The sequence below is a fragment of the Crotalus tigris genome, unplaced genomic scaffold, assembly GCF_016545835.1.
Source record: "Crotalus tigris isolate CLP2741 ecotype Arizona unplaced genomic scaffold, ASM1654583v1 scf7180000018079.1514062397:295518, whole genome shotgun sequence".
Taxonomy (NCBI): Eukaryota; Metazoa; Chordata; class Lepidosauria; order Squamata; family Viperidae; genus Crotalus; species Crotalus tigris.
The window spans coordinates 167255-194425 of NW_024096811.1; the positions used below are offsets into that span (position 1 = coordinate 167255).

Consider the following 27171-nt stretch of genomic DNA (forward strand, 5'->3'; position numbering starts at 1 on the left):
TAACCCCCTGCTCAGGCAGGAGACCCTATACCATTTCAGAAAAATGGCTGTCCAGTTTCTTCTTGAAAACCTCCAGTGATGGAGCACCCACAACTTCCAGAGGTAAGTCATTCCACTGATTAATTGTTCTCACTGTCAAGAATGTTTTCCTTATTTCTAGATTGGATCTCTCTTTAATTATCTTCTGCCCATTACTTCTTGTCCTGCCCTCAGGTACTTTGAAGAATAGGTTGACCCCCTCTCTGTGACATCCTCTCAAGTATTGGAACACTGCTATCATATCACCCCTAGTCCTTCTCTTCAGTAGACTAGACATACCTAGTTCCCTCAATCGGTCATCCTAGACTTTAGCTTCCAGATCCCTTATCTTCTTTTTTGCTGTTCTCTGCACTCTTTCTAAGGTGTCAATGTCTTTTTTTGTATCATGGTGACCAGAACTAAACACAGTATGCCAAGTCTGGTCTCACCAGTGCATTATAAAGCAATGCTATCACTTCAAGAGATGTTGAAACTATTGCTCCATTGACGCAACATAGGACTGCACTAACTTTTTTGGCAGCTACAACACACTGCTGGATCATATTTAAGTGGTGGACACCAAAATCCCTCTCATAGTTTCTACTGTAGAGTCAGACCATTTTCCTATTTTATATCTGTACATTTGGTTTTCTTGCCTATAGGTAGATCCTTCTTTTCTCAGCAGTGAATTGCATTTTTTTGGGATAGGGCCCAGTATTCGAGTCAGCCAAGATTCTTCTGAATCTTGAGTCTATCTCCTATAGTGTTAGCTATTTCCCCCCAGCTTGGTGTCGTTTTCAAATCTGATGTGTTCCCCTTCTATCCCCTCATCTAAATCATTTGTACAGATGTTGAAGAGTACTGGGCCTAAAACAGAATCTTGGGATACCCCACTGCATACTTCTATCCATGTACAGTAGATGTAGTTCCATTGAGGAGTACATTTTGATTGTGGTTTGTCAGCCAGTTACAAATTCATCCAGTGGTGGAACTGTCTATCCTACACTGTTTTATCTTACTGAAGTCTAAGTAAACTATGTCGCCAGCATTTTCATTATCTACTAATTTAGTCACTTTGTCAAAGAAGGCAATAAAGTTGCGTGGCATGATCTGTTTTTGATAAACCCATGCTAGCTTCTAGTAATTGTTTTGTTTTTAGGTGCTCACAAACACACTACTTGATTATCTTCTCCAAGATTTTCACAGGTATTTATGTCAAGCTGATTGATCAGCTGATTGAAAGGGGAAGGGAGGGGGAGGAGAGGGAATAGATGGAGAGAAGGAAGGATTGTATCTATAAGGGCTTTGCATTTACATATATGTTCTCCTAAAGTTTTACACTGGGTTTTCAATAAAGAATGACTGTATTTCATTATAATCACCCATATACAAAGCACCACACAAGTGAGCACAGAAGGCAGGGGACTTAAGTCATTGGTTGGTACTATGTTTTACACTTAACAGCAGTTGTAATACGTGTTCAGGATCACCTTATTTAAAGAAACACACAATACTCAAGAAGATATTTTTCAATATAATAAATAGTATATAACTTCAACGGGAAACCATAAAAGTATGTCAAAAAATAGAAAACTAGTTGAAATATGACACACAAAAAATATCTTACTTTTGTAATTAGAATAATTTATTTATGTAATATACTCATATACACATTTATATATATATATATATATTTATATATATTTTAATACAAGATCTCTTCTTCTCTTTGCAAAACAAAACAAAAAGTCCAGTATCATTTTGCAAATATTACACAGCCAATTTGGGAGTTAGTTTGGTTTTCTTGGCTTATTTGTTCTGCAGTAGATCCAAGAGTTAATGAATTCAGCTCAGAGCTGTAATAGTTGTCTTCTAATAAACTATAGCACTATATATGTGGGAAAATCCCACTTTTAATCAAGTGCTTTTCGAAAGGGTTCCAACCAGTGCACTCCTTTTTCCTCTTTGAATAACAAATGCCAAATCAATAGCCTCCTGACATCTTCTTTAAATCAACATGCAATCAATTCCAGTCACAGGGTCTATTCTGCGCCCTTTCTTCAGCTATGTTGAAATATCATAACTTCAAGGAGTAATGTCAGAACTCCCAAAAATTGTTTACTCAGCCCTTCTAGAAATTAAAATGAAGGATTGTATCCCTGATTGTCATTAGCAAAATGTATTTTTAATCTTTCAGAGTTTAGACTGAACGAAGGGTTTTGGAGTGCTATTAGGCTTGAACAGATAACTGTAGTATATGAATCCTTATCTCAAAATTTATCCTGTAGATTTGTTTTAAAATTCAATTTTATTGCAGGGATCAGTTCTTGAATCCAATAATCTAAGAAATATGCAATTCTGTTAGCTTGCTATATATTATAATATTAATAGCCATTCTTATTTCATCTGCATAGATATTGTCATTTTTAAAAAATGTCACTGAAATTACAAAAGGACAGGTTGAAGATTAGGAAATGGGGTGGGTTTTTTTTAGCATATAAGAGATGACATCATATATAGGTATTCTTTTAAACTGTACCAATTTCTTTCATGGCATCAGCCTGCAGGAAATAAGGCACTTGTATACACATATACAACAAGCAAGTGAAAGTGGTATTTTTCCTCATTATACATCAGCATTTCTGATATGGGGGCAAGAGCTGTCTTCTGAATCTTAACGCGGCAAATCGTCACCATCATTCTTCATCATCATCATCTTTCCCCATGGAACTGTGACCATGTTAGAGATGATGGTCAGTACAATGTTCTTCAAGCACGTGAAGTCCTCACTTTGAAAAAAACCACCATTCAGGAAAAGGAAACATGGACTGTTGGAAAATCCATCTGAATATTTGGGCACAATGTTGATTCTGTGTGAGGAGGTTTTTTTCTTCCATATCTTAGGAAGTGTTCTCAACGTTTCACCTTGGAAAGAAAGCATATTATCAACAGTTAAAGAAAAAGCCTCATTTGGACATATATTTGTTGAGCATATTCCACATTACAAAAGTATGACAATTATCAAGGCCAAAGATGGCTTGAAAAATAATAAACAGACCCTGAGACACAGTGTGATTACTTTGCAGACTCTAGGTCACTGTTTCTTAAGAGGTATGGACTTCAACTCCCAGAATTCTTCTTCTGAAATCTTCTGAATGGCTTCTGAAGTTGAAGTCAACAAATCTTTGAGTTGCCAAAGTTCAGAAGCACTGCTCTAAATTCTTAACCTGGCAGTAATTACCCCCAAGAAGGTGATTTGGATATCTCTTAGGGGTAATGATGCAATATGTAATTCACTGTTTGTGAGATGAGGATCCAGTTTGGGACTGCCATTGTCCAGATGCTTGGGTAAGACAAAGAGTCTGGAATGTGTGTCTGTGTTTGTTTGTGTTTGTGTGTTCATGATATTATTTGAGACTGGGAAAAGGGGTAATTGGGTTAACCCACAATTCTAAAACATGAGAGTAGCACTTGAGAAAATCCATTTCAAATTTTCATTGTTTCTCAACCATCCCTGCCTTACAAAAGCATCATGTCCGGAGTGAAGAGAATTTCTACCTCTTAGAGAAGAAGTGTAGAACCTAAACCCTTAAAAGCCCCCAGAGGTCTAAAGACTACCTCTGGAACCCTTTGAAATGCTGCTACTGAAGTATGATTTTTATTACTGCAGAATAATTTAAAATACCGAATGTAAATAATTTAGTAAGTGATGAAATGCATAGGGCAGCATCAGCTTAACTGGATTTAATTCATTTTGTTTCCTCTCACTTACAATTATGTTTTTAGTCCTGGCTCCAGCCACTTTTTCTTTTAGCACCCACTTCCTGAAGTGTAGATCCAACCATTAGACAATAACTGAGTACACTCTCAGAATGAACACAAGTTATATAACCCTGCCTTAGAGACCAATATGAACTTCCCCTTTGGAATCTCAGAAGTCTTATAGGTAGTAGCAGAAGAAATTTCTGATATGAGTCCATCTCCATTTTTCCTTTGGTCATGTCCTACAACTGAAAAAATGTTGTGTAGTACTGTAGGAAACTGGCTTGAGATTATTATTAAGCATAAAACTTTAGAATATTATGGATGTTCCTACAAGAATCAAAGATATGAGATACGTTTTTAAAAAAATCAGTACAGGGATACACATTCAAGTCCAACGGAAGATATTCTACTGCCTTCTTTAAAACATTCACATATTGATTCTCAATCAGGAGGGGCCTAGTCTTTAATTTCCAAAGTAAAGCAGAATATAACAAGAGAATGGGATTGTGGAGCCTTCCACAGAGAGTAATCTTTTTGTCTTCTTGTTCCCTCCTAGGTTCTCTTTCCTTATAAATATGCTGCTTTTCCTGAAGGCCTCTGCCAGCAAAATGGAGGCCCAGGGGGGGATGACGCACGCATCTTCCTGGAGCTCCATTCTGGGCTGCAGAGGCCTTTCCTGAAGGCCTCTGCTGGTGAAATGGAGGCTGAGGTGATACGCGCAAGTGGTGGTAAATGATCGCAGAAGTGAGACAGTGGCCAGGCTCCTTGACGGGGCTGTTGGTGCCGCTGCCACAAGGCATGACAGATGTCAGGACATGGGAGGCCTGGCTGTGGGGGCCCTGTGGCAAGGTAAGTAGGTGCACAGCGCGTGGGGCAGCTTTCCCCCCCCTCACCTCACCTCATGTGTACCAACCAGATAGAATGGGCAGGCGACCAACTGTGCAGGCTTTTAAGAAGGGCTTATTTTAGGGGCAGGACATATATTAGGCCTACCCAGAAACTCAAGCTAGGGCTTATTTTCGGGGTAAGTCTTATTTTTGGGGAAACATGGTATCTCAAAAGATCTTAGTGCTCAGAATAAAAAAAAAATCCTACAATAGAGCTTACTCCCAGATGCCTATGCACAAGATAGCTCTTTTAGTATCCAATGTTGGCTGGATATAAGGCTGAACAAATACTATTGCAGAGCTGAACAAATCTCTCAGAATGGTACTTAAAGGGAGCAAAGCATCTTTCTGAATGTAACTCTTAAAGCAACAAAAAGATACATCATTAAATGATGATTCATAGTTTCATCTCCTGATTCCTTACATTACCACACATGCTCATAATTAACATAGATCATACTTCTCTAGTTCAAACCAGAGGAATTCTTCCAAGTTACTGGGTAAGAGCACACTTTTCTTCTTGAAGGAGAGCTGTTCCTGCTGGGTGATTCATTTGCTTCAGATGATTGCTGGGGATGAGAAGGTTTGTTTAGATAGATATAGATATAGATAGATATAGATATAGATAGATAGATATAGAGATAGAGATACAGACAGACAGACAGATAACCAGATAGATGGATGGATAGATGGATGGATAGATAGATAGATAGATAGATAGATAGATAGATAGATAGATAGATAGATAGATAGATAGATAGATAGATAGATAGATAGATAGATATACTGTAGCTTATGTGGAAAATGTCTTGAAAAGTGAGGTAAACATAAGAAGGGAAGCAGAAAAATAAGTGATTCAAATCTCGCCAATTCCAAAGAGAAGATTGAAACCCAGTTGCTGTCTTATGTGTTCCTTTTTTCAAGGGTGCTGGATTAAGCAAGTATTACCAAACCTAAGGATAGAGAACATTTTCTCTCTTCTTGCCCTCCAGCTCTCTCTTACCACCAGCCCATTTTCTCATTTTCCTACTCTCTCCTTCTCTTTTTTTCTTTTCCTCCCTGATCATTTGCTGCTGAACAAAGGGACATGGTCTGAGCCAGAAACATGAACCAACAGTATTTCATATTGAACAATGATTACCACCCATCCTTATTTCATCAAAGCACCCAACAGGATAATCTCATTGTTCTTTTCACTGTACTACATCATACAGAGATATTATTATATTCTTTTAATTTTTCTCTATTCAATAAATTCAGCTATGATAATCATCAAGGCTTGCCTGGTCTTAGCTGAAATATGGATAGTCAGCCTTTTTAATATACTCTGCTCAGGACATCTTGTAACAGAAAGAAAAATCTCAAGTTTCCAATTATTTTGTCTACAAACCTAAATAATTTTAAGAATCTATATGTTGCTCTTAAAAATAAGTTTTCAAAAAAATGAAAGATCCAAATTGGAGGATAAAGAAGAATCTACATGGGTTCAGTTGATCAGAACTATCCAACAGTGCCAAAACTTTCACTAATGATGAAATCTTTAAGAACATCAAAGTTTCTACATTGGATCAGATCAAGACTAGCTACTTCCTCTCTCCACTTTCAACAGTGCCACCCAGATGCTTTGAAAAGCTCACACTATATCTTCCACTCTGCTGTTTACTCAGCATCTTCTCAACAACAAAAAAAAGCTTCCAAATCACTCTCAAAGGCAATAAGCATTAGGGATGGGTGAAACTTCAACCCAAAACTTTGATTTGCTTCAAGCAGCCTTTCAGATAATTGATCTATCTTTCCAATCAATTTGAAAAGTCAATGAATTTTTACACAGAAACATACATGTTTCTATTATTTTGCATTTTCAAACTAAATCAATGTGATTATTTAAACTGAGTCTTCCAACTTCAGCTTCCAAACCAATCTGATATATCCCTAATGCTACTGCCTTGATGCTATGCCATGCAGCTATAGCATGTATGGGAATTTTCATGATCACCTATGTTCCCCCAGCACAACTAGTGCTTTCCCATCCCAAATAGATGGGAAGGTACTGTATTCAGACAAACACTGCAACTGAATAATTCTGAACAAGTTCTGCATCAGAAAGACATTTCTGATATAACTAGCTCTGTAGGAATAAAAGACGTGTTTTAAAGGGAAAGGGTATACCTTTCCACGTTTTCCATTGTTTAACAGATGCATTTACATATATTTGTGTGACACTTTTGCTACAGTGGAGTCAGTGTGAGTTGGGTGGCTACATAATGAGATGTTGAGACTCTAGAAAGAGTACAAGAGAAGAGCAACGAAGATGATTAGGGGACTGGAGTGACATGATAGCAGTTTTCCAATATGCCACAAAAAAAGGGAATCAAGTATTCTCCAAAGCACCTGAAGGTCAGACAAGAAGCAATGGATGGAAATTAAAGCAACTTAGAACTAAGGAGAAATTTCCTGACAGTTAGAACAATTAATCAGTGGAACAACCTGCCTCCAGAAGTTGTGAATGCTCCAACATTGGAAGTTTTTAAGAAGACACTGGACAGCCATTTGTCTGAAATGGTATAGGGTTTCCTGCCTGAGCAGTGGGTTGGACTAGATGACCACTAAGGTCCCTTATTATTATTATCACTGTTGTTGTTGTTATCATTATCTATTTAATAAATAAAAATGAATTTTAATAACTGCTTTTAAATTATTTAGTTGTATTCGTCAATATAAAAAAATGATGAAATAAGAAGCCTCAGTCTCTAATACAGTATTTGAAAACATCAATTTGTCTCTTAATTACTTTCCTTGAATAAATCAGGTTTCTAATATTAAGGGGCAAGAGTTGGAAACCTCTTTTTATTCTCCTAAGGCTAAGCCATGTGTTATTTCTTCAAAATATCAAGGTATCTTACCGTTGGACATTCCATGTGCAAAACTGCATGCACAATTTGTCACCTCGATCTGTGCAAGAGCAGCGTGATGGAGATCTTTCTGATGAATGCAAGCTCTTGTGGAGCTGCTCTGTGGACCTTTTGACCCGGAAATTTCCCCTGTAATTAGCCAACCCATATGGAACAATTTTCCTGTAACAAGAAATGCAGAAATATCATCACATTTCAAAATTATTCTTATCATTTTTCCTATAAGTAAGTAAATGAGGCAGAGAAGCTCTGGTAGGAATAGTAGTAGAAAAATTTGGGGAAAAAAATCTTTTCCAAACCAAATTAAAATCCAGTAAGAAAATGAGTGAGAAGCTTAATAATGCTCATGTATATTTTGACATTTAAAGAGAAGGGAGCGGAACCTTTAAAAGGAGGCCCTAAGACTTCTACCTGAACCCAAGTTCAGCATGTTTCATGGCAGAATTTCTAGGTCAAGTATGCTGGAAAACAGAGAGATATAAATTATTTACTAATTGCCAACCTGTCATCTTAGGCAATAGACATTCCAGACCTCAAACACATGTGTAGTCTTATCAGCTTTCAAGTGGGGTGTCCAGGCACAGAAAAAAAAAAGATCACATATGAAGTCTGGAAAATGCTTTCTCCAATTACAATCACTCAGCTGCAACAAGTCACTTCTAATTTATGTGATCAAACCCAACCAACTAAAAATGCAGTGGAGTTTAATTTTGAAAAAGATGATAAACCTCTTTCTTTTCTTTGTTTTCCAAAAAGCAAAGATGTCTATGAATCAATGTTATTTTGAGGCATGGGGTGAAAGGGAATGTAAAATTCTGAACCAATCTGTCAGCTCATACAGAATTAAAAATTTAATGTAACATTTTAAATCAACTATCCAAAATGTATAGAAAAAAATAATACAAGTTCCCAATACAACAGTATTTTCTTGTTAATTTAACTTACCTCTAGAAATGTTTTGGCAATGGTGTGATTTTCCCAAGATTATATCCATTATAAGGGGTAAAGGATTTGATAACACAGGAATAATCTTTACAAAACATTGTAATAAGCGTAAGCATTTACCAGTTAAACACAAAAAACAAAACTGGTATGTAAATTTGTTTAGGAAGCTGGAAAGAATCCAAGGACACCAAGTTCAGATCCATAATGGATCTCACTGGATCTGGGCCAATCAGAAATTCTCACCCCAATGTAAACTTCATAGATGTGGGTTCTATGGCAACAAGAGGCTCCTATGTAAACCATCTCCAGTTCTCACAGGAAAAGTATGATATAAACTTAATATTATTAGTAATAGAACACAAGAATTTATGGATATTGCCATGATGTTAACCTGATCAGTAATATAGCTTGTTAATCTGTTAATCTGTTAAACTGGCTTATTTGGCAGAAAATTCTCAGACATTAAGAATGGAGCCATAATTATATGGAAAGTTTGTCCACTGTGCTACAAAGTAATCAAAGCCTTCAAATCCTAGGCATTTTTTCTCCGTGTTTCAAACTTAATGGATATATTTTTGACCAGGGGAATAAGGTGAATGTTGCAGAGCCACTGTGGTCGCTCGTAAGGGCAAACGACTGCCATGGTGCTGCAATATTCGTAACTTCAGGACTTGCTTGTAAGCACTGGGGGAGCTCATCACGTAACTTCGAACGAGCGTTAAGTGAAGGCTCATAACTCAGAGATTATCTGTATATAAACTGATTAAATTGAAATCAATCAATCAATAAATAAATACATTAAAACTTTTCAACATGATTTTATTTTATTATTTTTTTTAATTTAAGAAATTAAATCACCTAAAGTTCTCCATATGAAATTTCAGATGCATCAAATAACAAGAACAAAACCTCAAACTTTAATTCTAAAGGAAGGATTAAGTACCTAACAGTAGAATACAACCTAGTTTATTCTATATCTCTCAGAGAACAGAATTCACTACCTGACATGTAGAATACAGCAAAAAGGAAGAAGAAATAAAGAAATGGTAGCAGTATGTTTGCTGTAATGTTTTTCAAGAAACATTAGTCCCACCCCTCATCCCATTAAACTATTTTCAGCAAGCAAAAACATGAACAATTTCTACTGAAAAAGAGTAGTTCCTCTATGGCAGTGGTTCTCAACCTTTCTAATGCCGCGACCCCATAATACAGTTCCCCATGTTGTGGTGACCCCCAACCACTTATACATCACCGGGTGCCAGGGGCGTGGCCAAAGAAAAGGGGGAAAAAATGGCGGACAGCCTTGTTTGGCGACCCCCGTGAAATGGTCATTTGACCCCAAATGGGGTCCCAACCCACAGGTTGAGAACCACTGCTCTATGGGAATAGGGGCGCTACAGTGGCTCAACGGTTAAGATGCTGGGCTTGTCGGCTGGAAAGCCAGCATCCATGGTTTGAAATCTGAGCTCCATGCAACGGGGTGATCTCCCATCCTTGCCCCAGCCTAGCAGTTCAAAAGCATACAAATGCAAGTAGATAAATAAGTACCACTTTGGTGGGAAGATAACAGTACTCCATGACAACATGGTGGCCACCTGACCACAGAAATGTCTTCAGACAGCACTGGCTCAATGGCCTTGAAACAGACATGAGCACCGCCCCATATAGTCAGCAATGACTAGTGCAGTAAAATCCACAGGGCTTCCCTACCATTACTATGGGAATAGAGGAAAAGAGAAAGCATTTATCAAGAACTTCAACTATCAATATGTGCATTCCACAGTTCTTTAGAAGGATAGCATTTGTTTTTAAAGTCAGTTTAGTCATTATTAATTTGAAAACTGTTTGAAACCTTATAGTCACTGTGTTTCTGAGGCATGTAGTGATTTGGTTCCAGAGTTCTCAGCATCCTACATGCCACCTTATAAAACTTTATGACTGAGAGAGCACAGATTAAATTACTCTAGAAATAGGATAATATCCACCATTGGCAGAAATTAAGGCTATCAAAGTAATTACTATATTTTCCAGCGTATAAGACGACTTTCTAAACCATGCAAATCTTCTCTGAAGTCGGGGGTCGTCTTATACGCCAAGTCATACGCCGAAAAATATGGTAAGCAATGTAATGCATTAAGTCTGAATAAAGTAGCATCCAATTTTCCTGTGTGGACAGTTAAGAGTCTACACATGTTCAACTCTTTTGCCTATATAATTTATTAATATGTTTTTGCTAAAAGAGAAAACAATAAGCATGGCAAAATTTAAACATATTATGCAATAGACTAAATATAAATATGTGTAAGGGGATATGCTTGACATATAATGACAACAATATGAGACATATTCAGTTCAGGACAAACTGAACTACACATGCTAGAACTTGGAGAGTTTGGGATTTTGGCTTTTGCTTTGTAATCTAGATATATTTGCCAACTTTTAATCTCAAAAGTTTATCAAATGAACAGCAAAGACAACAATTAAAAACAACTAACCAAGCAACCATCATACTGTACAGAAACTATTCAAAATCTTAATTATCCAGTCATCGGACTATTTAACACTTAATTTAGTAAACATTGCCTTATGCCAAAGGATATCTAGTTCCATCTAATCTTTCCTGATAAAATCACATTTTAATTTTTATCAATTATGCTATATATTTAACAAGAGAATAGGGAGGCTGAATGTAGAAACTTCAGGACACAATGTTATGTGGTCACTTTCTTGAATCTGATGTTCTTTAATTCCCCACAATTTCCCAACCATAGTGACCATTATTACTGGAAATTATGGCAGCGGGCACAACTCACTTTCAGGACTTCAAGTAAAAAAAGGCTGCATGCCACTTTAGGAATAAGCAGGACAGAATGCATTGAATTATCAGTACTATACACCGAAAAATCTGGCCATGTTTGAAATAAAATAACAACAAAATAAGAAAAGAAAATAATAAATTTGACATTAGAAATGGCAACCTAAATGACAGTAAAGGAATGTTGCATTCTGTGTGACATGATGTGATGGAAAGGGTGCTTAGTTTCTGAGTAAAAAAAATAGAAAGATCCATTTTATTGTGTAAATATGAGGAGGAATTCATCAAACAATTCATATCTATTATTCATGGGTTAAACAAAAGCTCTTACTACAGGCTTTAATCTGCTCACCCTTATAAGAATGCTTGTGTTAAACCCAACTCCATATCAAAAAAAAAAAAAAAAAAACCCGTCTGCACCTCCTATGTTTCTTTTTTGTAGGACCATACTGTTTATTTCCGTTTCCATTTCAACGATAATGTAAATGGTACGTACTCCCTAATTAAGATAAAACTTAAAATATTTTATAAAAGCAATTATAATCCACAATGTTTATGCTTCGACAAATTCATTAGTCTTCAAATTACCATAAAATCATGTTTGTACATCAGACTGCAACCTGGTAAAAGAAATTCTGCAATATTGCTTACAAACTGTGATTTCAATCAGTAATGTAAACTGAGCAGATCTATCATTTATTCTGTAACTCCTAAAAAGAATATTAAATTCCGAAGCTCAATAATAAATTAGAATCAGGACCATACACATAAGTCCTGTCTGGTAAACAACATGCTGCTCATATTTTATGTACCAAAGTTATGCTTCTTTTCTTTTAAACAAAAGAAACAATTAGCAAGACATTGTCTGAGTTCAATCTCCATGTCTGTGTGGAAATTATAGGAAAAAATAGAATGTTACATTAATTGTTTAAAACGGCAAGCAAATATGCAGACAGCCCCCCCCCCTATTTAGTTACAAAGAGATTTAGTTAAATGTTATTTTTGAAAAGGCTAACAATATTTTGGAAAGGAATCAAACCAAAACAATGTCAATAATATTTACAAGGCGATCAAACCATTTAGGTTTCAGGAAAAGAAGAATATATAAGAGTTTCCACTTTAACTGGAATTAAACACTTTAATTTTGGAACACATTTTGCAACCAGAGTACTCCTGTGAGATTCACATAATGTGAAAGTATTTGTATTCAAGAAAACTATCCAGCTGCTGTTGTAATTGTCTGTGACATTTTCAGTAGACATCACCAAGAAATCTACTATGAATTTTGAATGGTTTTGGTTTCTCTGGAAAATTGAATAATAAATGTTTAGTTCAATTAGAACAAGGGTGTCAAACTGCTGGCCCACGGGCTGGATGCATCATAGCGAAACCACGCCCACCCCATTGCTGGCAATGGCAAAAAAGTCGCAATATGTCACGACATGTCATGTGACGTTGCGAGTTGGATACCCCTGATAAAAATATTTCTCCCTAATTCTTGTATTTGTAAATCTGTTTTGCTAATTTTTTAATATTGTTTTACCACATAAATTATCCCAGTTCCATCTGACTTCCATAAGTTTCCAAGATTCAGCCTTTGTTTCTGCATTCTGAGATTAGTAATACTATTTTTTCAGGAATGCTTCTTCTACTACTACTTCCATGTCTAGATCAAACTTTAAACTGCCAGAATTAAGCCACCATCTTGGCTTTCTCATTGGCCAAAAATAAATCATTATCAGCAGATGGTCCGAGCTCAGTGTCTCTTCACATTCACATATCATGTTGTTATCTGCTAAGAGCCTCCACCTAAGGAAATTGGTTTTACATTTAGGCACTCTAACTCTCAACCTAATCAGAGTCCTCCAAGTAGTATAAGGAAGGTCAGATCCTTTAGCTATATCTTCCTTTAATGTTATTCCTTGCATAATGGTCTCCTTCCTCCATCTTTTAATTCAATTTTGTTCTTGTATACCGTCCAAAAAAATTTTCCTTGCCATAAAGCTGTTCCTAGATCCGAGCTGGCAGGTTTGGGACACGTGTCCATTCAGAGGTTGTTGAGGATCATTCTCTTGCTTAGTTCTCTTGGCATCTGCTGCTACTTCTCTCCTGATCTTAGGTGAGGCAATGCCAGCAAGAGGATATATTTTCTCAATTGTTGTGGGTTTGAGACAACCTTTCATTAAGCATACTGCTTCACTGATAGCGATATCTACATTTTTCGCATGTGCAGATGTGCCTCACAATGGGGCACCATACTTTGCTGCAGAGATGCTCAAGACCAAAGCTGATGTGCATATCGTAGGAGTGTCAAACTTGATTTCATTGAGGGTCGCATCAGCAATGTGGTTGCCCTCGGGGAGGGGGGAGGTGTGGGTGGGTGGGCATGGCCGACTGGGTGGGTGTGGCCAGGAGGTATGGCCAGCTCGATGTCGCACACTTTGGGGGGGTGCCTGTGGGGGGCCAGGTGGGGATCTGGGGCTCTCTGGCAGAGGGGGTAGGACTGGGGCAGGTGCCAGAGCCTGGTCCACCGAAGGAGCCTTGCTGTCCCTCTTGGGCTGCAAGGGGGTCCCCCAGACAGTGACGGTGGCTGCCTGGGGCTCTAGGGGCAGGGGGCAGGTGCCTGCCCAACCATTGCATGGGGCAACTACGGGGCTGGACTCAGGCAGAGCAGGGAGGAGAGTTCCGGATGCCTCTTGGGGATATTCCCGTTTACTGGGGCTGTGGCCGTAGGCAGGAGGTTCGTCCTGCATATGTGGCGGAGCCAAGATGGTAAGTGATGGTAAAGTCCATCTTTGCCCACACCTGCCATGGCTGGGATGGGGTGACCAGGCCCCAGCTGCCTGGTGCTTCTGGTGTTTTGGATTGTGTGCCTTCCCCCCACCCCGCGCCTCTGCTTTGCCACTTTGAAGGCCAGCCTAGCAGCTGCAGCATTTGAACCCTCTGTCGGTCTTTGCTTGCCCATGCCTGCCATAGCTGGATGGATGGTTGGGTAGCCGGCTTCCCGGTATATCCTGCAGGCTTTCCCCCATGCCTCTGCCTCAGCCTATCACTTGGAGGACCGGCCTAGTGGCTGTGGCGCTCAGACCCACATCCGTCTTTGCTTGCCCATGCCGGCCACGGCTGGCTGGGGTGGGTGGCCGCCTGGCCATCCAGCACATCCAGTGGGCCAGATCACGTGCCTCTGCCTCTGCCTGCCACTTGGTGAGCCGGGTGTCACATTTTCAGTCTCTAATGTGGTATTTTTATCTAAATTGTGCATTGGTAATGCTGACAAAATGCTGTCATGATGTTTAAATATTTTGAAAATAGATATAAAAGGTAGACTCTCCTGTCTCTGGCAAATTGCCCACCTTAAAATATTAGGCTTTTAAAATTACTCGGAGCTTTCAGCATTCTCAAGCTACCCAGCATTTTCAAGTTGCAAGTCCTTAAATCCTGTTTAACGTTGCAAATGTTCAATTTAAGAAGTGAGACCTTTCATTTTTTGTTCTCTTACCAGAATCGAGCCTCTCTTTTGTCCTCATCTGTGGTGTTCCCATTTTGTCTGCTTATCTGTTTCTTTAACAACTGCAGTAATGTCTTTTCAAACTCTGCCTGCAAGCTACCCACCATCTACTTCTCCATTTCTTATCTTCTGTTCTCTATGCCTTTGTCTGATCAACAACGCCTCTCCTGGGAGAGTCCACCCAGAAAGGGGGAGGGGACCTTGTACTCATATCTTTCAGCCCTGCATAGATGACCCCCACGACCCTTGGAAGCAGAGCACATTGACCCAGATGCTGCCTCCATTCATTTGAACCATGGAATTGGGTTTGAATCCAGCCATCCACTAAAAAGTCACCATGCAACCAGAGTGGAACAGATCTCCCCAGTGCTATATCACACAGATGCCCGTGAAAGCTGCAGAGAAAGGAAGGAGTCCTGGAACCATTGGTCACCACGTGAACCCTCAGAAGACAACTAGGAAAACTATGCGGGAGGGTGGAAACTGACTGTAAGGTTTTCTTTCTTGCCTCATTTGTATTGTAATTAAGCAATTGAATGGATTCATGGAGGGATGGCATTTGGGAATGGTTGGCACAGCAAGTACTGAACACCTTGGACTTCTGTCTGGTAGGAGGGAAAATTTGTCCAGGATGCTGGTATTGCCTGTTTTGTAGAAGTAGCTGCATGCACACATGCACACACACCATTCAGAAACACACTGAGTCTATCCCCTTCACCTACCTTCAGTAAAGCTCCAGGCTGGTTCTTGCTCTGTGACACTAAAGCTTTGCATGCACAACTTCCTGCAAATTACAAGGGGGAGGAAACCAGGTCCCGTCGGGCGATTGGCAATTCATATGCTCTCACTGAGGAGGTAGCAGGAAATAGATATCCAAACCCAAGCCCTGAATATGTTACACTGGTGGACTCAGAGTGGGAGTTCTGGAGTCACTGTGTGCCATTTAAGAAAAATGAATAGCCTGGCTTGCACACTGGCTAACCTCAATTGGATATCACAAACCTGGATGCACTGAACTAAGAGCTAAGGCAGGCAACAACCCTTGAAAATGGGCAGCCAGTGGTTATGTATTGAGGCAAAACATGGCTGTGAAGAATTTTGGGAGGCATGAGCAGACCTGACTGGAAAGCTCAAAGTGGCATCAAACGTTTAAAAAGAATTGGCACAGAATGTTGGATACTAAATTTTTTTTTTACCTAACAGAACTTTTGCCCCAACTTTTAGATCTTCATGGGTTGGAAACTCCCCTTTCAGGAGCCACTGCAGGAATCTTTTTCTGCTGCCTCTATTAGTGTCTTCCCCTTTTTGCATTAACAGTTTAAAAGCTTGTTTTTCAAGTCTCCCTGACCAGATCAATTTTAATCTTGTGCTAGAAAAAGTGTGTCATTCACACTCTTATGGCACAAAGAAATCAGAAATCAGCCCCAGCCTCTAGGCAGAGGCCAGCTTTTAGAAATGCAAATTCAATAATCCATTCAGGAAGGTTGGAGCCTTCCAGCTAGAAACTGAAGAGATTAGGAAGACAAAGAAACCTAAAATCTACATACGCCACCCAAATTCTAAGGACAGGAAACATAATAAGATTAACCCACCAATACCAAAAGGACACACTCAGACTCAGGTTAAAGTACATGACACAGGAAATACAAAGCCTCAAACAGGAACAGGAAACAACCACAAGAGCTCCAGAAGGTATAAAAACCCACGACTCCCTGCTACATGTGGTCAGTTTTTCCAGAGCCACCTTTCTGTCTGGCTCTTCTCTTCAATAAACTACAACCTTATTTCTAAAGCAGTCTCCATTTTGATTATTCCTGGCTTGGACTGGACCCTGATGAAGATTTTTCTTTCTAAATATGCTAAGTAGAATTTCAGCCTTTGGCGAGACTGAAAACATTTCAACTGAATTGGAAAACATAAACTCATAATTTCATCCACAAATTGTGCACAAGGAAACACCATTAATGTACCAGGAAAGGACTAAATGTTCATATAAGTTATTTTATGGATGGGGTTGAAGAGTGATAGTCCTGTCCACCAGAAGGGAAATCTAGAATAGGCCTGCATAATTCACAGAGGGGAAATGGACTAATTAATACATTAAAAATAACTGGAGGGGGTCACAAAGGAACAGTTTGTATGCCTATTAGCTGTTGCAGCTACTGATGCAGCATTGGTGATTGTGTTGCCAGTGTCTTTCAGACCTGGAGGCATTGAAGACAGAAAAGTTTGTGAAAGGCAGATCCTTCTTAGCAGTGCCATCTTTTGGTAGCAGTAGATTGGTTATTTTTTTTTTTTAAAAAAAGCTGCTGGGCCATCCAAAGCTACCTGGTAGGCTACATATGGCCTGGGGCCACATATTGTATAGGACTGATCTAAAACAATGAGAAATTTAAAAATACAGAACACAATGGGGAAATAATATGCAGTGTTCAGCATAAAAATGCCTTCAGGTATATCTCAAAAGTACTTTTTCAAAAGGCAACTGGACTGTTTTTTTCCTTGAAGAAGAAAAAAACAAACCCAGTTCAGTTGCCTTTTGAAAAAGCATCTTTGAGACAACTATGACATGAATGAATGAGAATCTCCACAGACATTTGCCTTCAGGTATACCATAATCCCCAAAAATGTTATATTTTAACTATCAGGTTTTATAAACTAATCTATACCCACATTATCAATAAAGGTAAAATCTGTCCACAAAATTTGTAACTGTCTATAATGGGAGAGTTTCCTTATTTTTAAAAAAACTCCCTGAAGTTGAGCTTGACTCCTGCTGATTACATTCTTGGCAAGAATATGGGTATGATTTGCCATTGCCTTCTTCTGATTTCTTTTTGGGGGGAGGGAAGGAAGGGGAGGGAAACATTCCAGGTTAGTCTACAGACTTCCTTGGGTCTCCCATCCAAGTGTTATTTCTGCACTTATTTTAAATATATGAATATGTTGACTGGAAATTATATACAGTAGAAAACTGACTCCAGGTATCTGAAGGGCACCAAGTTGAAAAGTGCTGCTGTAGAGAATTTATGGAAATTAAGAAGCCCAAACATTATAAGGATTGAAATAAAATCAGCTGAGCTATCTCTCCACGTAATGGGCAGGGCAAATTAGAATCTCAGAAGCTAGTAAGGAGATGGGTGGGCAGTCTTTGGCAGAGCTGGTTGGAAACCAAGTAAGAACAAAGCTCCAGCCTTCAGGAACTGGAGCTGGTAATTTGAAAAGCAAGCTAGGGTCGGTAAAGCCACTGCCTCTATGACAGTGGTGGTGAACCTATGGCACAGGTGCCAGAGGCGGCACTCAGAGCTCTCTCTGTGGGCACGTGCGCCGTTGCCCCAGTCCTTTTTGCTTTAGGCCTCTGCTGTCGTGTGCAAAAAAAAAAAAGGTTCAATCAATCAGTCAATTTCAACTTCTCGCAGGAAAAAAAAAAGATTTTGCAAAGTTGGAATTGATTGATTGAACTTTTTAGTCCCACCCAGTCTGCCATTACCACCACAGCCACGCCCAGCCAATGGACCACACCCAGCCAATGGGCCACATCCACCCGGCACCCAACAATGCATAAGTGGGTATTGGGTTGCAGTTTGGGCACTTGGTCTCTAAAAGGTTCACCATCACTGCTCTATGTACTGGGACTTTTACTTTATGGAATGGGATCTGGACTGTGGGAATAAATTCTGATATGAGATTTTGGGATGGAAGGAGCAGCTGATATCACAATTCCTCAGAAATCAACCCCGACTATTTTTTCTTCTAATTTTTTATTATTGCTATAGGTAATAAATATTTGGTGGTACGATGATTCACTGGTTAAAGATGCTGAGCTTGTCAGCTGGAAAGCTAACAGCCCAGGTTCAAAACCTGAGCACCACGTGACAGGGTGAGCTCCCATTATCTGCCCCAGCTCCTGCCCACCTAGCAGTTTGAAATCAGGCAAATGGGAGTAGATAAATAGGTACCACTTTGGTGGGAAAGTAACAGCATTCCGTGAGCCTAGGCATATAGTCATACTGGCCACATGTGCACAGAAATATCTTTGGACAACTCTGGCTTCCCTGGCTGAGCATTGCCTCCTAGATTCAGATATTACTCGACAGGGGAAACCGTTATCTTTTACCTTAATAAATGTTTAAAATTCTTATATAATTATTAACCCTTAGTGTTCATTTTGGGAAAGGAATGTAGCCTTTGGTATACAAAGACATGACTAGGGAATTCTGGGAATTGGGTTCCACATGTCTTAAAGTTGCCAAGGTTGACAAACGTTGCTAGGATGCCAGAGAAATGAAACAGTGCTGGAGCGAAAGCTTTGTGGAAGACCAGAACTGGAATACAATAGATTTAACCCCACTTCTTTCATTTTGGGTACAAGAATCTTGGTTCTGAATTAATCTCCTCTGCCTTAGAATCCAGGAGTTGACCAACTCTGAAACATACCACTAACAATAACCCAATCAATCGAGCTAATCAATTATTCCAGATTAATTATGGAAAGTGTAAGGATGAACAAAAAAAAAATAGGTTTGTGGATGAATAGGACAATGGTTTTGAAGATGGTATTTAAGCTTTTCCTACCCATTTTACAATGTTTTCTTTGGTCACAGTCAAAATAGTTATATAATAACAAATTATATATTATAAAACAGCAAATTATAATATAATCAAAAACACCACCTAGAAATTTATGACACCAGAAACTCTTTCAACTCACAAATTCATCTGCCAAAAATGTTTTAGGCACTAGGCTAAGGAAACAGACCAGACATTTTCACTTTTCAACTCAGTCAGTGGGATTTTGGCATTAAAAATACGGTATTTGTAGTCTATGATTCAACTGGTTCAAAACTCTCAGAGGCAAGCAAATGAGCCATATTTCTTCCCATTGACTTAAAATGAGTATTACAGCTTCTGTGAATCTGGTCAAAAGCCAGCCTGGCAGCTGTTATTTAGATTCTCTTTCTGAAATTGGGTTGCCAATGTACTACATTTACAATTACACTTACTACACAGGCAACAATAGAAATTAGGTGGGTTATAATGTCATGAGCTTCGTAATGTCATTAAATGCTTGATATGAATTATATTATCTGTCTAATAGCATTCTAAGTATAGCATGGCTTGTAATAGATACTTGGCACAATCTGGCTTGCCTGTAGAAAAAAACCTCAACCTCAGTAAAACAAGAGGATCTTGGAATAATTTGCTTGTAACCCATATACTACAGAGGTCAAGAACCAGATATAATTAAGTTTAAGTTCCTAATTAGACAATAGAAATTCCTTTTCTTTCAAAACAGATGTTCCTTTTGTTTGGCTACCACTATTTTCAATTCCCATTTTGACTTCTTGACTTTTTTTAAAAAAAGAAACTAACAACTATTAGTCATCTTGTTGCAATAAATTTCTGAGCTAAATGCACAATATAAAGTTAACTTTCAGTTTTAATGTCACCCTTAATTCACCCCAAAATTGACTTGCAATTATACATGCATCATATTCTATTGTGAAAACTCGTCTGGTATTTTTCCAAGGATACACTTTGCTTAAGCCCTGTTGCTAAGTGTCATTGCAATATAAATGTGTATGTGTGTTTGTATATACACACAAAAACAATGTTGTCCTTAAGGTATAGTATAGTATAGTATGGTATGGTACGGTACGGTACGGTACGGTACGGTACGGTACGGCACGGCACGGCACGGCACAGCATAGGATAGTATAGTACAGTGGTGGCGAACCTATGGCACGGATTCCAGAGGCGGCACTCAGAGCCATCTCTATGGGCACGCGCACCGTCGCCCCAGTCCTAGGCCTTCAGCTGGGTTTTATAAAACATTCTCGCTTTAGGCCTCCACCGTGTGCAAAAAAAAAAGGTTCAGTCAATTTCAACTTCTCGCAGGAAAAAAAAAGATTTTGCAAAGTTGGAATTGATTGATTGAACTTTTTAGTCCCACCCAGTCTGCCGTTACCACCGCAGCCACGCCTAGCCAATGGGCCCCACCCACCCAATTGGCCATACCCAGCCAATGGGCCACACCCACCCGGCACTCAACAATGCATAAGTGGGTTTTGGGTTGCAGTATGGGCACTCAGTCTCTAAAAGGTTCGCCATCACTGGTATAAAATAGTAAAAAAAAGTCAAGATAGTGGCACTAATAGTATGAACCTCTGCTTGTTTTTTTACTATATAGACACTGTTTGAAATGTACTATATTTTACATCCTAGTAACTAATTGGAGAAACATAATGTCTAAGTTGTCTCACCCCGAAGGACCTGAATTTTAGGATCACAAAAAAAAATCACAGAATGGAGGCCTATGAACAAATTTTAAAAGTCTAATTATCTTGATTATTCCCGAAATGGCAACAAATGATGTTCCCTGTGTCCTTTCCCTATTAGCATTGCAGCAAAGCTGCCAAAGGACAGAAATCTATAGCTACCACTGACAAAAGGCAGTACTAAAATGCTGAGAGTTACTGAATTTAGGTGAAAGAAAGAAAGATAATTCCCCCTCCCACAAAAGGAAGACTAAACCAAAAAGTATTATAAACATTTTGGGCAATCCTTATTTTCCCAATTTTGTCAGTCCAACTCAGGAGTGTCAATTCCAACTGAAACCAGTCTTGGAGATTTCCCTCATTAAAGGTATACACATACTTGTACATATGTGTTCATATATTTGTATGTGTGTATATTGATACAGTATCTGCCAGAAGCTACAGACAGCACCGACAAAAATATGAATTAATATTAGCTAAAGTAATTAATTAAAATTTCATGAAAAATAACTCTGAGCTAGTCACACTTTCTCAATCTAAAAGACAGCATTGTCTAGTGATTGAATTTGGTTGAACTGGCACTGGAAAGTTGGAGAGACCCAGGTTCAAAATTACCCTAAGATACAAAAGCTTATTTTCTCTGCCATCCTATCTTACCAAATGATTGGTGTAGGAAACAAAACAGAAAAAGGAATTTTATGTAGACTACTTTGAACTTCTGAATTAGAAGCAGGATATAAATATAACAAAGAAATAAAAAGATATACATATATTCTTGTTGAATTTTAAATGCCAAAATATACCCCAAAAATTGGATTCAGTTTTATCTGACAATGGGCTTATATTTTTAAAAAGTATTCACTTTTTAAAACTACCTGCACATTATCCTGGATGAGGAGACCTTCAGATTTGTAGCCCAAATACCATGAATAAAGTACCACCCATGGATAAGTCAATTATGAAAATTAAAAGATAGGAGAATTTTGAGAGTCAGTTATCTACGAGTGGTGCATTTTTCAAGATATTTTAGTTAAAAATTTGAAACTCGGCTTTTTTCTTCAGGGATAATTTTTGAAATTGTCATCTTATGAAAAAAATCCAGTTTCTTCTCCAATGATTTCTGTCAAACACCTAAAGATTAGTTATAGCCTGAAAAGCAATATGGCTTCATCTATGAGTTACACATAATAAAACTATTGAAATAACTAAGTAGGATAGGAAAAAAGGAAGACAGGATACCGTAGGAAGAAAGAATATGGAGAAAACTGACATTAATTCTATTCTATTTTTATTCTATGAGAAAAAAATTGGTAAGGTCTTTGCTTTAATGTATTATCATTTGCAAAAGCTAATGCTTAAAACATTACATGGGAGTTCTCTTGTTTCTAATATGTTGACTTTCACTTTATTGCTTTTTTAAATATATGGAAAAAAGAATTCTACAAGTTTGTGAAGAAACTCTGTGCAATTTATGTTAGAAAGGTTGTAATTTAATGTTTCCATTGATATTTGACTATGTGTAAACTGGAAGAACTGAATACTTCCCAAGACAGCTGAACTCCTACTGAAGTAGTACACTACATCTCCATTCCAAGCCATTGTTTTTTCTTCTCTCCTCTTAAAATATACAGGGGGAGAAGTAATTAAATGTTCTGTTCTATCTTCTCCTACAATCTTGGATCTGAAATACCTGGATCAAATGCAAGGCATAAGAAATTAATTTCTGCCTCAATGAGTTTCATAAAGCAAATTTAGAGTGCTTCCACAAATAACAAACAAACGTTGTGGGGACAGCAAACATAAATATTGAGAAGAGAAATGTGAGACTGTACAGAGCTCTTTTTCTTCCTTAAGAATAAACACAGCTTAACCAAGCGATCCTAGAGACTAATTTTAAAATAACCTTTCATCTGTTGGGGGGAGTTGTTTAAGGCATTCAGTGGAATGAAAATGTCATATGCCATAGTTCCACTAAGGACAGGAAACAATTTTGGGTCCATATTTTTATAACAAATTGTACTAATACCCATATTTCAAAAAGACAGACTGTTTGAAAACCAGCAGTACTATACTTCCAAGAACACAGTTCTCCAGATTTTACAATATTGTTCCCACCTTCAAAACTGTCAACAAAAAATATGTTCATTATAGAGAAGTGCAAACAAAAAAAAATGCCATCATTCAGGGAAATAGCATAGGAAAATACACTTACATTTTTTCAAAAAAAGGTTTTATTATTTTTTAACAGAGTTTAATAATAATTATTCAACAAAAAAAGTGTTGTCTGAGTATCTTATTCACCAATACAAAATAATCATGAAGACATGAAGTAATAAGTACATACTATATATAATCATGCTAATATTGATAGAAATTAATTAATGGAAATAAATTGATAGAATCAAGCAAAAACAGATTAAGACTAAAACTTAGCAATGGTATTTCTTATTTAGCAACTGCCTTGCTTAGCAACCATTTGCAGTTACAACACTGATTTTATGATCAATCCTTGCATTTATTACTGTAAAGCAAAGGAAAGCTGAAGTAAGATCATAAGCACAGTTGCTGTTTTATTTACTGACCACTTAACGACTAAGTTGCTTGTCACAATTATGGACCCTAAGTGAGGACTATCTGTAATAAAATTACTTAAATGCCTATGCTTATAGAAAAGTATGAAGAGTATTTACAATTTTTAGGCATTAATGGAGGTTTCCCTCAAGTAAAAAATGTTTTATATAGGCATCAAGTCAACTTTGGGTGTAACTATAAGAAATAACCAATTTAATTTTATCAGGCATGTAGATAGAACATATTGAAATATGCGTGTTATTGTCGTGTGTTTATTGTAGGGCTAATTCTTTTTCACAAAAAATAGTGACAAAACCTTTAAATAGATCAAATGAATGGGCCCTTCCCTGACAAATATGCCCTAGCAATGTTTTTTCTATTATTCTACCAAGATCCTTCAGAGGTGTTCCAGCATTAAAATAGTGTTTGCCATATGACAGTTTCATTATGGATGCAATGTACTTATTTCATCAAACAATCCAGGTGTCAGGTGACTCTAAGAGAAGTGATCAGCCTAAACCCTATGTCAAATTATGCTAGCAATGCCATGTCCTCTTTTCTCCAGCTATGAGACATTACTTTCCAAGTCCATTCTTTCAAACAAGCAACTCTACTTGTACCACCAAGTCTCTGAGCCATTCTCCAGTTTGAAGATCTAGATAAACCTGACCACAACTATCCAGGGAAAACAATTGGGGAGGGGGGATTTGCATGTTGAAGAACTACTGCCTTGTGGTCCAATTCTCTCTGGACATCAGTTCAGATCTCAGCTATTGTTCAGGCTGCTTTGTCATGTGGGCTTAACATTATTCTGGAATAATAATGCTCTTTTGGGTGATAGGTTTAGGGCTATTAAAATATCAATTGATACACAGGCTCCCTTCAAATACAACTGAGCAAAACACTTGTGTTAAACTAGAGCAAATTTTGACCGATAGATAATCCCATCAGTCACTTCCCCTGTCAAAGATCACTTCTTCCCTAGCTCCAGTCCACATGAAGGGAATGCAAGGTGCAGTTTTCTTGCTGGCTGGCCAACACTTAGCCAGAAGGAAAGAATTCATGATACACTATATGTATAATAGCAACATTCCTACAGCCAGATAGAGATCACTAGTTGGGAGCAAATGTTATGGTAGTATAGTTTTGGCAGCTCAAGGATTGAGGAATATCTTCTTTATGAGGAAGAACCCAAGGACATACATAGTTTATAAATTTTATATTCAGAAATAATTTCCCAAAAATAAAACATATGCTTATCTTATTTGGCCATTCAGTGCCAAAATCATTATTGTTTTCACTTTTTAAAAAAAGCTTAAACCAAAATAAATTATCAGGCTCTAGTTAAGAAACACTTTGAAGAGAAAAACTGTGAATTATATAGAGAGGGAGTTGTTAGTGTTATTTGAGCTTGGTTGGTTGCTTGCAGATCTTTCATGACTCAACTAGATAACATCATCAGTGCTAGTGAGTTCAGTGTTTACAGTGTGTTTATATGCAGTAGCTTGTCCTGACAATTTTGGTGGGGTTTAGTTTTCTCCTTTGTAGTTCCTTGATTAGGGTATTGTTTTCTGATTAATTGATTGTTTGATGTTAATTCCTACTTATCAGGAGAAGAGCTGTTCAGGTTTTTTTTTTCTTCTTAGTTTTTTTATTGTCTCTTTTTACAGTGTGTAAATGTGATTTATCAAAATCTCGCAAGGACTTGGTTATCTCACATTGTATTTCCTCAAACCTCACAAAACTTTGGTGAGTTGAGGGGAGGGCAACAACTGGGACCCAAAAAGATCTCTGATCTCTGACCCAGAAAAATCTTTCACTTTCTGGCACAAGTAGAATTCAAGCTACAACTGTTGAGGCTTGAGGTTACTCCTAAGAGGTTACTTCTAGGGACATATGGCTTGCATGTCGGATGCAAAGAATCACACTGCTTCTAAAAAAAAAGACAAACATCTGGATTTGTCTTATGAAGTTATATGCTATTAGGTAGGACCCAAGGTGGATCCTACGCAGAGAAGCCCCAGAAACAGACCAATACATAATGTCAGGGTGTAAGATGCAGGCAGGAACAACATACGTCAAATGGCACAACCATTTTGACCTTAGTTCAAAATGAACTAAGGCTTGTGACAAAAGTCAAAAATAACAATAACAACAAAAGAATCTTCTTTCAACAGGTAAAAAACAAGAAAAAAGTCAAGAAAAGAATTGGCCCACTAATGGAAGAAAATGGCAAGAAGGGGGCCAGCAGCAGGAAGAAAGCTGAACTTGCTTAACTCAATTTTTGCATTTGTCTTTACACAAAAAAAAAAAAACAGTCCAATGTGTCAAAAAAAATACTATAAAATGAAGAATAGGAATCCAAGTCAAAATAAGCAAAAAAAAAAATGGTAAGAGAACACCTTATCCACTCTAGATGAGTTCAAATCACCAGGACCAGATGGATTACACCCCAAGGTTCTGAAGGAAATGGCAGACGTGATCTCAGAATCACCGAACTATATCTTTCAAAGATCCAGGAGCACTGGACAACTACCAGAGGATTGGAAAAGGGCTGATATGGTTCCCATCTTCAAAAAAGGGAAAAAATGGATCAAACCTATCCGCCTGACATCAGTATCTGGCAAGATTGTGGAAAAGATAATCAAGCAATGAATCTGCAAAAACCTAGAGGCAAACAAAATCATAACCAGATGCCAACATCTATTTGTCAAAAACAGATCATGCCAGACAAATCTTATTGCATTCTTTGACAATGTGACAAAAATACTGTGGATATAATTTACTTGGACTTCACTAAGGCATTTGATAAAATAAACCATAACCTTTTACTTAATAAGATAGAAAAATGTGGGACAGACAGTATCTACACCAAATGGATTCATAAAGGGCTGACCCAACATGTAGTCCTAAATGGAACTGCATCTACAGTACATGGAGGGAAATATGCAGTGGGGTACCCCAAAACTCCGTCTTAGGCCCAGTACTCTTCAATATCATCATCAATGATTTAGATGATTTTATAGAAGGGGAACTCATCAAATTTGCAAATGACATCAAGCCGACAGGAACGCCAACCCTCCAGAAGATAGGCTCAAAATACAGAAGGATCTTGACAGACCAGAATACTAGGCCCTATCTAACAAAATGAAATTCAATGAGGAGAAAAGTAAGGTTCTACATTTAGGCAAGAAAAATCAAATGCACAAGTACAGAATAGGTGGTACCTGGCTCAATAGTAGCAACTGTGAGAGGGATCTTGGAGTCCCAGTGGACATTCACTTAAATATGAGCCAGCAGTGTGCAGCCAAAAAAAGCCAACGCAGTCCTAGCATTAACAAAGGAATAGAGTCAAGATCATGTGGTTAGTACCACTCTATAATGCCTTGGTAAGACCACACTTAGAATATTGCATCCAGTTTTGGTCAACACAATATAAAAAAGATGTTGAGGAAGAGTGCAGAGAAGAGCA

General features: G+C 38.1%; 1 protein-coding gene across 1 annotated transcript in view; it reads right to left on the reverse strand.

The window, feature by feature from the left end:
- Positions 1–2413: 2413 nt before the first annotated feature.
- EDN3 (endothelin 3) overlaps positions 2414–27171 on the reverse strand; it is a 37239-nt gene continuing 12481 nt past the window's right edge. Inside the window, exons 3-5 of the mRNA XM_039347459.1 lie at positions 7574–7744; positions 5131–5239; positions 2414–2943 (exon numbers count right to left, since the gene is read on the reverse strand). Of these exons, the coding sequence (XP_039203393.1) occupies positions 5164–5239; positions 7574–7744 (247 nt within the window). The 3' untranslated portion in view covers positions 2414–2943; positions 5131–5163. The remainder of the gene's footprint in view (positions 2944–5130; positions 5240–7573; positions 7745–27171) is intronic.